At 37.2% G+C, this 12,719-nt stretch overlaps 1 protein-coding gene across 1 annotated transcript; it reads right to left on the bottom strand.

The window, feature by feature from the left end:
- Nucleotides 1-204: 204 nt before the first annotated feature.
- Nucleotides 205-621, bottom strand: LOC138885126 (uncharacterized). Its single transcript, XM_070166026.1, has one exon. The coding sequence runs from the start codon at nucleotides 619-621 to the stop codon at nucleotides 205-207; it is 417 nt and encodes a 138-aa protein (XP_070022127.1).
- Nucleotides 622-12,719: the final 12,098 nt, after the last annotated feature.

The raw sequence follows: 12,719 nt of genomic DNA, 5'->3' as shown, positions 1-12,719 counted from the left end.
AAAAAACTCCCTTGCACCCTCTCGGGCGCGGAAAAAGGAGGTGTGACACCCTGCACTCTAACACATACTTTAAATTGCTCAATTAAATCTATCTAATAAAAATTAAAACTCAAAGGCCAAAAAGAGTGTTACCACACATGGTTTGCCTCCCATGAAGCGCTTGATTTAACGTCGCGGCACGACGAAGTTGGCGTTCCTTTGGATTCACTCATTGGTCGAGCATGGACAATCTTTGAGAGCCAGATGCTCCACCAAATGTTTTTCTCCATCTGTACCCAAGTAGTGCTTGACTCGCTGCCCATTCACTTTGAAGGTTCGGAGCCTATCCTCCGATTCTAGTTCTACAACTCCAAAAAGAGAGACATTTACCACCTTGAACGGGCCGGACCATTTTGATTTGAGCTTGCCCGGAAACAATTTGAGCCTTGAATTAAAGAGGAAAACCAAGTCACCCAACTTGAACTCCCTCTTCAAGATCTTTTTGTTGTGGACGAGCTTCATCCTTTCTTTATACACAGCTGCACTTTCATATGCATGGAAACAAAATTCCTCCATTTCATTGAGTTGTGTTAACCTAAAATTTGCAGCTTCAGCTCCAAGTTCAACCTCTTCAGAGCCCATATGGCTTTGTGTTCCAGTTCTACGGGTATATGACAAGCTTTGCCGAAGACTAACCGATAAGTATAAGTGCCAATAGGAGTCCTGTATGCCGTGTTGTATGCCCACAATGCGTCATCTAGCTTCCTTGACCAATCGGTTCTGTTTGCATTGACGGTCTTTGCTAGAATGCTCTTTATCTCCCGGTTGAAACTTCAACTTGACCACTTGATTGGGGATGATAAGGTGTGGCCACCTTATGCTTGACGCCATACTTCTCTCGTAGTCCTGTGAAAGCCTTGTTACATAAATAAGACCCAACATTACTAAGAATGGCCCTAGGAGTGCCAAACCGAGTGAATATGTTTTTCCTTAAGAATGTGGTCACACTCCTTGCCTTGTTGTTTGGTAAGGCAATTGCTTCAACCCATTTGGACACATAGTACACAACCACCAAGATGTACTTCATCCCACAAGAGCTTACAAAGGGACCCATAAAATCAATTCCCCACACGTCGAAGATTTCTATTTCCATCACAAAGTGCATTGGCATTTCATGCCTCTTAGAGATTGATCCTTGCCTTTGACATTGGTCACAATCCTTGACCATTTGATTGGCATCATTATAAATTGACGGCCAATAGTAACCACATTCAAGCACCTTAGCCGCAGTTCGATTTTTTCCCATTATAAATTGATGGCCAATAGTAACCACATTCAAGCACATTCAGGCATCTACTTCTGGAACACACCTTCTGATGATGTTTCTAGCACAAACACAGAACAAGAATGGTTCTTCCCAATAGTATTGCCGACAATCTTTCAAAAACTTCTTCTTTTTATAGGATTCCAATCCATCAGAAATAAGGTCACTAACCAAGTAGTTGCCAATATTGGCATACCAAGGAGCAAACGTGCTAGAAAGTGCCAATATGTGTTCATCTGGGAATGCATGATTGATCTCAAGATCTCCCTTTGGCCTCCCTGCCTCTTCAAGCCTTGATAAATGATCCGCTACTTGATTTTGAGTTCCCTTGCGATCCTTGACTTCGAAGTCAAATTCTTGCAACAACAAGACCCATCGAATCAACCAAGGCTTTGCGTCCTTCTTTGCCATGAGATAGCGAAGAATAGCATGTTCTGTGTATACTGCCACCTTGGATCCCAATAAATAAGCTCGGAACTTCTCAAAGGCATAGATAATGGCAAGAAGTTCTTGCTTAGTCAGTGTGTAATTCTTTGCTCTCCATTGAATGTCTTGCTTGTATAATAGACCGGGTGTTGTACCTTTTTGTGATGTTGGCCAAGCATTGCTCCAATAGCTATACCACTGGCATTACACATGAGCTCGAAAGGAAGAGACCAATCGGGTGCGACAATAATAGGTGTCGTGGTGAGCCTTTGCTTCAATTCCTCAAAGGCTTTGAGGCATTTCTCGTCAAACACAAATTCGGCATCTTTCTCAAGGAGTTTGCACATAGGATTTGCAATCTTGGAAAAATCCTTGATGAAACGCCTATAGAACCCAGCATGCCCCAAGAAACATCAAACACCTTTAACAGAAGTAGGTGGAGGAAGCTTGGAAATAATCTCGATCTTAGCCCGATCAACCTCTATGCCATGTTTTGAAATTTTATGCCCCAATACAATACCTTCATCCACCATGAAATGGCATTTCTCCCAATTGAGCACAAGGTTGGTCTCTTCACATGTCTTAAGCACTTGTCTAAGATTGTTAAGACAATGCTCAAAAGAGTAACCTACCACTGAGAATTCGTCCATGAACACCTCTAGAAAATCCTCCACCATGTCGGAGAAAATGGACATCATACATCTTTGAAAAGTAGCCGGAGCATTGCACAAACCAAATGGCATCCGGTTAAAAGCAAAATTCCCATAAGGGAAAGTGAATGTTGTCTTCTCTTGATCCTCCAATGCGATGTTGATTTCGTTGTACCCAGAATATCCATCAAGAAAGCAATAGAATGACCTTCCCGCTAGCTGATCAAGCATTTGATCAATAAAAGGCATAGGGAAATGGTCTTTGCATGTGGAACTGTTGAGCTTCCGATAATCCATGCACTACCCTCCATCCGGTCATTGTTCTTGTTGGGATCAGCTCATTTTTATCATTTTCAACCACGTTCATGCCTCCCTTTTTCGGCACACATTATACCGGGCTCACCCAAGAACTATCAGCAATGGGGTAGACTACCCCAGCATCCAACAACTTGATGATTTCTTTCTTTACCACCTCCTGCATGGACGGATTCAACCGTCGTTGATGTTCCACAGTTGGTTTCGTCTCACTCTCCTATTGGATCTTGTGTTCGCAAATTCCGGGGAGGAATCCCTCGGATGTCCACAATTGTCCATCCAATAGCTTGTCTATGCTCTTTCAAGACTTCCAACAATTGTTCTACCTGTACATCATTCAACAAAGAAGAAACAATTACGGTAAAGTATCATTTGAGCCAAGAAATTTATACCTCAAGTGTGGTGGAAGTGGTTTGAACTCTAGTTGCTGTGCCTTAATAATAGAAGGCGTTACGGGAGGAGTGCATCTATTCTCCAAGTCGAGAGAGAGCTTTACTAGAGCATAAGTATAGGACCCAAGCCCCTCCAATGCATTTACCGATTCCATATATCCTTCCATATCTTCACCATCAAAGTTCACCAAAATAGATGCCAACGCCTCACCAAGGCATTGTTCTTCCATCTTCATTTCAACCGCATCTTCCACTTCATCAACAACATCAATCACCGAGATGCTCTCATATTCATGTGGTAGTTTCATACCCTTGCTTACTTGGAATGTGACCACTTCATCATTCACACCAAAATTGATCTCATTCCATTCCGAATCCATTAATGCTCTTCCTGTGTCTAGGAATGGTCTCCCCAAAATGATAGGGATCTCTTTGTCAACCGCACAATTAAGGACTAAGAAATCGGAGGGTAAATGAAACTTTCCCACTTTAACAAACACATCATCAACAATTCCCACCGGTATCTTTATGGAACGGTCGTCCATTTGCAATCTCATACTTGTGGGCCTTGGTGTACCCAACCTTGCTTGCTTGTAAATGGCAAGAGGTATCAAGTTGATGCTAGCCCCATTATCACAAAGGGCTCTTGCAAAGTCATGTGCCCCAATAGTACAAGGAATGGTAAAAATTCCCGGGTCTTCTTTCTTATGAATGGTAGATGTTGCAATGATGGAATTAACCCGGTGAGTCACATTGACCACTTCATTTTTGGTGGTTCTCTTCTTGGTAATCAAATATTTCAAATATTTAGCAAAACCCGACATCTCTTGAAATGCTTCCACAAATGGAATATTCACCCATAATTGCTTGAGAATGTCGTAGAACTTTTCGAGTTTGCTATCATCAACCTTCCTAGAAAATCTTTGAGGGAATGGAGGAGGAGATCTAGGAATAGGTGGTAGAGTTTTTGGTGTCTCGTTTATCTTTTCCTTTACCTCGCCCTGGTTTTCTTGTTGCACATTCAACTCTTCCGGAACCTTTTCAACTTCAACAACCCTTTCGTCTTCAACCTCAACTTCATGTTTGGACTCTTCAACTTCAACCACTTGTTCACTCCCTCATTGTAGTACCTTCCCACTCCGAGTGGTATTTGCCATGACATGAGAAGATGGACCACTCACATTACCCTTGGGGTTCGCAATTGTGTCACTTGGAAGTGTCCCTTTTTGCTTCAGATTTTGTTCCCTATAGAAGTCTCTCATTTGCATCTCCAATTTTTGAATGGATGCGGTATGAGAACCAACGAGCTTGGTCATATTCCTCATAGAAGTGTCGGACTTCTCTTGATTTTGCAATACCCGTTCAAGCATGCTTTCCAACTTAGACTCACTTGAGGAAACTTGATTTGAATATTGACCCTTTGGAGGAACATAAGGGTTTGAAGTCCGATTTGGGAAGTTGTTGTTGTTGTTGTTCCAATTACCTTGATTTGAGCCGCCTTGGTCATTTCTCCACTATTGGCTGCCTTACCCTTGTGGGTAAGGCCTCCATTGATTTTGTTGTCCTTGACCTTGATATTGTTGCCTTTGATATCCACCTTGAGAGTTGTTGACATAGTTTGCCTCCTCAAAGTCCTCATTTGATAAGGGTTGCACATCTTCCACCAAATTTACTTTCTTCGTTTGGCTTTCTGTGAACATCTTTGTCAACACATTGACATTTGTGGCAAGCCCTACAATCACTTGATCCCTTTCTTGGTTTTCCTTGATCATGGTGGTCAAGGAAGGATACCTATATGCAATTCCACCTGTGGTGTCCTCTGAGTGTCATGCTTGATTATGCTTCGCCATTTTTTCAAGTATTTGTGTGACCCATACGAATGATTTGTCCATGAAAGATTCGTCAGCTGCATTCTTGGCTATAGATTGGTTCATAGGATCCAAGCCCATGTAGAAGTTTTTCAACAAGATAGAATTCGAAAAACCATGGTTTGGAGACTTCACCAATATAACTTGAATCGATCCCATGCCTCATGTAGATGTTCTCCCGTACCTGCTTGAAAAAGAAAATTTTATCCCGGAGCTCAGACTTCTTACTTTGTGGGAACCATTTAGCTAAGAATGCCCAGATAAGTTCATGCCAAGAATGAATGGAGTTTGGTGGCAAATTTTGAAGCCATTTCCTTGCGTCCCCAGCTAGTGAGTATTTGAAGCACCTTAACCTTAGAGCATCATCCGAGATGTGGTTCTGCTTATGCATCACACACATACCCAAGAAGTTTCTAAGATGTTGTATCGGATCATCATCAGTAGAATTCCTGAAAAACCCCTCCGCTTTGAGCATAAAGATTAAACGATGTTCCACTTTGAAAGTTGCAGCGCCAACGGCTGGAGGTACAATAGCATTAATATCCTCAATATACTCCTCTACGTCCGCAAAAGGATTTTCTTCCATTTCCACCTCTATTTCTTCTTCATATTCGTCCATGTTTTCCTATCAACACCAAGCAAAGCAAGCAAAGTGTGATGGAATAGAATAACACGTAGAGTAAAGAACACACTAATAAGTAATTTCAATACCGTATTCCCCGGCAACGGCGCCAAAATTTGATACGCTCAAATTACACTTTAATTAAATAGTGTAAGGTGGTCTGTGTCAAATATAATAACCCAACAAGGTTGGGGTCGAATCCCACAGGGAATAGGTGTGAAAAAGTTACTGAAATAGCGTGTTACTTGACTAAAGTCGTAATTCTATTCGGTTAATAGTAACAAGAGTATGAATTGAGTTAGGTTTGAAGAAATAACAAATTATGATATTGAGAGTGTAAATAATTTGATTAACGAAACCAAGGTTGTGTCCCCTTCAATGAAGTGTAATGCTATCAGTGTTAATGTGATATATTTCTAATGGAAGGTTCTTTTGATATGCAAATGATTTCTAAATGACTACCCAATATTTTTCAATAGTTGGGTAGTATTTCCTCCTTACGACTTTTCCAAATATAAAAGAGTTGCAATGAAGAATAATCAATATATGCCAAATAAAACCCACTTATTCCTAAGCAATTCTATTAAACGAGGTTTAAAGCCTTGAGTCTTTATTATTCATTTCTACCAAATTCCAACCCACTTTCCCAAGCAAAGTAAGAATTTAATGACACTTGTTAATGTTTGCAAACACCAACAATAAATGAAGAATGAGAAGTGAATAAATATCAACCAACCATTATACATATATTCAATGTTAACCACCCATTAATATAATACCGATTTAAGGTCCACAAACTTAGTATTTAAAGTTAGCTACACATACTAAAAGACAAAAGGAAGAGAATATTTAATGCCATAAAATTTACAAAGTGAAAGATTTTTGACCCAAAAGCTTCCAAAAGAGAGGAATATTAAAGCCTTGTATTGTAGTTCCCAAATCATACCAGCCACCCCCATAAAACCCCAATAAATTTATTTATAGTTTGTCAAAACTCGGGACAAATTTTGGACAAAAATACCCTTTCCAGTTAAATATGCAATCGCATATCTGTCGCATAACAGACATGCAGTCTGCATTCTTGACATAATCATCGCATATTCAAACCCTAGTTTCAAGGCCTTCATCGCAATGATGTTTTGCGGTGCGCATTGTAGATCTGCGATCGCATTTCGCATCGCATTTTCTACCTTCAGCACTCTTCATGTCGAGTTTGCGATTGATTCTGCGGCTCGCAAGCAGGTTATGCGATCATAGATTGGACCGCATTTCTTGCATTGGACTTTGCCCAGAAATCTGTTGTGGTTTGCGATTCCCTTGTGCATTCCGCGGCTCGCGTGTTGGATTTGTGATCGCGTATCCACATTTACGATGCCTTTTTGCTCTTTTCTTGTATTTTTGTGGCTTTTTGAATTCATTTCCATGCTCTTAAGTCCATAAACCTCATGCACTGCGAAAATACTAAAATTACATAAGTATAAAAGATAATTGCATCTAAAACAAGCTAGAATCTAAGAAATTTGTATCAAATGTGCCGAAATTCTCGAGCACATCAGTGAGGTCGAGTATAAAAGCACGAAAGGTGATGCCATGCACGTTTATATTATTTTATCTGGTGAGGTTGAGTGTAAAAGCACGAAGGGTGCTGCCATGAACGTTTCTATTATCTTATCTAGTAAGGTTGAGAGTAAAAGCACAAAGGGTGATGTCGTGCACTTTCTTTTCCTGCGTTTATCTGTTTCTATCTGTTTAAGGTATATTGATTGTTCAAGTTCTCGGTTCCGTTGTATTTCTTTGTCTTGTAATCCCCTCAGCATGCCCCTCCCCAATACTTCTTTCTTTGTTTCTTTAATTGTTGTTACTATTGTATATGTATTGATAAACTGCACAGGTTTGTTTAGGAGTGTCTCGTCCTAGCTTCGTCACTACTTCGCCGAGGTTAGACGCGACACTTGTAAGTACATGGGGTCGGTTGTACTTATAATACACTCTGCACTTTCTGTGAAGATTTCAGCACTAGATCGTGTTGACCCGAGTTGAGCTGCTTACTTCATTCCCACAGGAGACCCAAGGTAGATATGCCGGCATTCGCAGACCCTAGAGTCCTCTTCCAGTTATTTCATTTAACTATTTCTTTTTACTCGAAAATAATTGTACTTTCTTTCAACCAGTATTTGTAGTGACTCTTAGATGTTTGTGAATTGTGACACCAGATTCTGGTTAGTTGTGTATAAATATTTGGGTTAATATGAAATTTAACACTTCTTTAATCTGTTATGATTTAATTGATGTTATTTACTGAATCATTTAAGAGTTAGCATGTAAATCTCTAATTGTTGGCTTGCCTAACAACTGAAAGGTTAGGCGCCATCACGGTCCCGACGGTGGAAAATTCGGGCCGTGACACTTATATATATATATAGCTTATAACTTATATACCAATTACTTAGCCAATGTACGATATATTTAATTCCGGTTAGTTAATATATTTTTTTATATAAAACAATTAATGTGTTATTTCATGATTATAAATGAAATTTGAGAAAAAATAACTAAGCATATTTTTACATTAAAATGTAATCATAATTTTATTCACTTGAAATATTTTTTTATTGATTTATGAAATCCTTATTTAATGCACTCTTTTTTTCATAAAAAAAAAGAAACAAACAAATAATAAAATGGATAGATTAGTAAATAAATATTCCATGGGAAGAGAAGTAGTGGATTTTCCATGGGAAAATAATTTTTTATTAAATTTTTTTCAAAATATCCGACAGATTTTGGTCGGAATTTGAAATTATGCTCTTGTCCCACATCGGCTGAAATGGAAAAATAATTTTTTATTAAAATTTTTCAAAAATTCCGATTGATTTCGGTCGGAATTTGAAATTATACACTTGTCCCACGTCGACTAAAAGATGTGAGCTTTTCCATCTTATATGTTGAGCTTTGATGCATAGAGCAGAACAGTTGTGGACTAACAAAAAATAAAAAAATATAGGAAGAGTTATAGTTAGTGCTTAGTAATAAGATTTATATTCTATATTTAGAATTAGAATCTAATAAAATAATAATAGATAATATATAATAGTACTAATTAGTAATATAGCAATAAGATATAATATTGTTGTCACGACCCAAAATCCCTCCAAAGGAGTTATGATGGCACCTAGTCTCTAAAACTATATAAGCCTAACATTAATAGAAATAACGACAATATTTGCTAACATTGGACAATTTCGAAATAGAAATCCCTGTACAATTTACAATTGTAAAACCTGTAGTACAAGTCATAAGCCTTTCTAGGAGTAGTTATGCATAATGAATACATCACTATTCCAGAACAAAGGGAAACAATGGAAATAAATACAATAAAAGGTGACTTCGGTGTCTGCGAATGCCCAACAGGTGTATCTTGAAGTCTCTATCCACACCAAGCATAAGTCTCAAAACTAGCCCGATCCGAAGTGCCTGGTTCTGCTAAAAAAGATGCGCAAAAGTGTAGTATGAGTACACCACGGTAGTACCCAGTAAGTGTCGCACCTCCTTTTTCCGCACCCGAGAGGGTGCAAGGGAGTTTTCTCCAATTAAAGGACAGTCGAAACGGGATTTGTTTGTTTGTTTCAGAGTCGCCACCTGGGAATTTTAAGGCGTCCCAAGTCACCGGTTTTAATCCCTGAATCGAGGAGAATATGACTCTGTCTATTTAACAGTCTGCGCACCAGAAATCCGGATAAGGAATTCTGTTAACCCGGGAGAAGGTGTTAGGCATTCCCGAGTTCCGTGGTTCTAGCACGGTCGCTCAACTGTTATATTCGGCTTGATTATTTTGATTTGTAAAATACATTTTTATTGCATGATTTTATTGTTACCGCTTCTATTTATATTTAAAGACCCTTCTTTGAATTGAATCACGCGTACGTGTATTCGTGTTATAAATTATATTTTTTTAAAACATGCGGAGTTGTGTCACGCGCACGTGTACACAATAATATAGATAATATTTTTATTATAATAATTATTTTTGAAATTATGCTTTAATAAAATCAAGAACATTCGCCCTTTTTGTATAATTAAGTAGTGAACCTCACATCTCGGTTTTTTATGAAATTAATAATGATATTCTCCGAGGAATCCCTTTTATTAAATATTCGATCGAAGTTGCGCGAACGCATAATCCGAATTGCTTTTAGAAATATAATCAGGTTACGCGAACGTATCCCTAATCACAAAAATATTCTTGATAAGGTTCTCTACAAATTGTTATTATGTGTTGACCGCGAGCCTTGTTTTACACATATGAATCATATACCTCAAATTTTAAAGAATTAATGACGTGAAAAAGAAAACAGACAATACGTATCTAAAACTAACATTTTTCGTGGATACAACCTTTGGATGTCCATAAATCGAATCGTGTATAAAATTGGGAAAGAACTTAAAATGGTAAACAAATTAATATTTTCCGCAGAATCTTCATTGTTTCATTTAAGGCGAACTCTTCTTCTATATATCTTTTACATAAAATGCCACGATTCGTTTATAAATCCTATGTCCTTCTCATGTATTTGTTTTAGTCCAAAGTTGCAATGGTTTGGTTAATGTTTGCAATGGAAGATAAGAGTCAAGTTGATAAGAAAGAGAACTATTATACAAATTGATTCAATAAAATTACATCACATGCAATATAGTTGTACGTTTGAACCATTCCTAATATTGTATCAACTCACCTTCCACATATGATTATATATATACTCATCATCATGCCATATATGAACATACAACTTATATCAATCTAAACGAAAATCAGATTTTTTTTACAAGATATACTAATAATGTAATTTATTGATACTTCCATTCTACTTTACATTTAGCTAACAATATTACGGGATGTAATTAATGGCCCATTTTATGCCATGTTCCCTACCTTGGTATTTTAATCATGACTTCACTTAATGAAAATTCCGAAATAGATGATATTATTACAACACTTAAACGAATTTTAAGAGGTAACAATTATCTTATATTCATTACGCCAAACGTACTACTATATTAATCAACTGAAACAAAAACCAAATTTTTAACTAATGAACTTGAACGAATGGAAAACAGAATTATAATTCCCGAACTTCATTAATTTGTCATGTTGAAGCTTTTCGTGACATGAATTTACAGATATGTACCTGATATTGGAAGCAAAAGAAAATGAAGATGAGAATCAGCAGCAGTAATAACAGTACAACAGCAACAACTGCCCAGCAACAGTAACAACCCAGTAACAGACCGGTGGAGTAGTAATCCCAAAAACAAAAGCCTTAAGCTTTAAATGAAACAACAACCATCAATACTAATTTCAAACAAAGAAAGAAAGCAGTAGATTTTTTTTAGTTTTTATTTTTATTTTGAAAGCTTAAATGTTTTTCGGAATTTTTCTCTCTTCTATTCTCTGTTCGTTTTTTCTCTCTATCTGTGTGTGTAATTTTCTCGTATCTTTTCTATTTCTGTTCTCCCTGTATTGTCTCTCTATGTCTTGTGTTCAAGACTTCTTCTTATAACCCATCTCATAAACCTTTCAATTAATTAAAATCCATACTTTTTCTCTACCCAACCCATTATCTTTCCACTCATCCCCATTACATTAAATAAACATATCACACCACCCCATTATATTTTGTCCCCCATGCTTCATTTAAAATAATGCAAGATTCCCCCTTTAAATTAAATCTTGTCCCCCCTTTATATTAAACAACTATATCACAACCCACCCCATTTCATTTTGTCCCCCATGCTTCAAATAAACAATTTCAAAATGTACAATTCCTAAACTACCCCTCACGACCTTACTGAAATTACCAAACTACCCCTGAACGTACTACAAATTACCAAACTACCCATCAGCTATAACACATCATTTAATCAAACATAACCAAAATATAGACAATATGATTAATTTCTAACAATGTTCAAACAACAAATTTCATGAACATGATTTCTTCAACATTTCAACAACAAAGCACATGAACATGATTTCAACAACATTTCAACAACAAATCACATGAACACAAATTGAACAACAAAGAATTCTATTTTCGGATTCAACAACTACAACAAACAAGTATATTTAGATTTCTAACTTCAATCATATTGAACTTAAAATCCACTCTAACAACATTACAACAAACAATTCTTATATTAAACTTTAAACAAGATTATGAGACCAATTCAAGAAATAATCACAAATGGTAAACAAGAAATCAAACTATACACATTTCGGATTCAAAATCAAACAAACATAATATGAACATGAATTAAATCTAAAAATAAAAACGACGGATTCAAATGACTAAAACCAACATACTTCCCTTATTACAACTAAATTCTTTTAGGCAAATGACAAAACAAAAACTAAGAAGAAACAATTATGAATTTAAACTTGAACTTAACAATATTAACAATTTCCGGAAAATACATCAAATATATGAAACAAATTGAAGAAACAATTAATTAAATTTCAATTTGAATCTAACAAATATTAAACTAACAAATATTCACTTAAACAATAATACAAACATGAAATAAACATGAAAACAACTAATTAAACTTCTATTTTGAAATCTGAAAATTAATTTTAACAAAGCACATGAACATGAACAAACTAGAAAAACGATTTCAACGATGAACAACGAACAAAACAAGAATCAAATATTTAACGATTTTAACTTTGAGAAAAATAAAAACGAAAATGGACAAAATAAAATTCAAAACTACTAACCGGATTGAAACGACGAACGACTAACCAACGACGAACTCGAACTTAAGGAGTTGGCTGAAACAACATCGAAGCAGTAGCAATGGAGGACTTAAGGAGTTGGCTGAAACAACATCGAAGCAGTAGCAATGAAGGTTAAGGAGAAACAGCGACAACATCCGTTCGGAGCAGCCATGGCTGCTCGTCGCAGCTGGACACGGGCAGCAGTTGACGCGGCAGAACAGGAGCAGCTGGTCGACCATGGCAGCATGAAGCAGAAGCTCGCAGCTAGCAACAATGGCGAGGAGCTGGAGCCGCAGCCTTGCAAAGTTGAAGCAAGTTCGAGCAGCAGCAACGACAACTACGACGGAGGAGCAGCTGGTCGTCTACTG

Source organism: Nicotiana sylvestris, chromosome 2 (assembly GCF_000393655.2).
Source record: "Nicotiana sylvestris chromosome 2, ASM39365v2, whole genome shotgun sequence".
NCBI lineage: Eukaryota > Viridiplantae > Streptophyta > Magnoliopsida > Solanales > Solanaceae > Nicotiana > Nicotiana sylvestris.
This window is presented reverse-complemented; position numbering and strand designations above follow the sequence as displayed.

Excerpts from the sequence above, each read along its gene's own strand:
- LOC138885126 (XM_070166026.1), bottom strand. The coding sequence starts at position 621 with ATGGGCTCTGAAGAGGTTGAACTTGGAGCTGAAGCTGCAAATTTTAGG.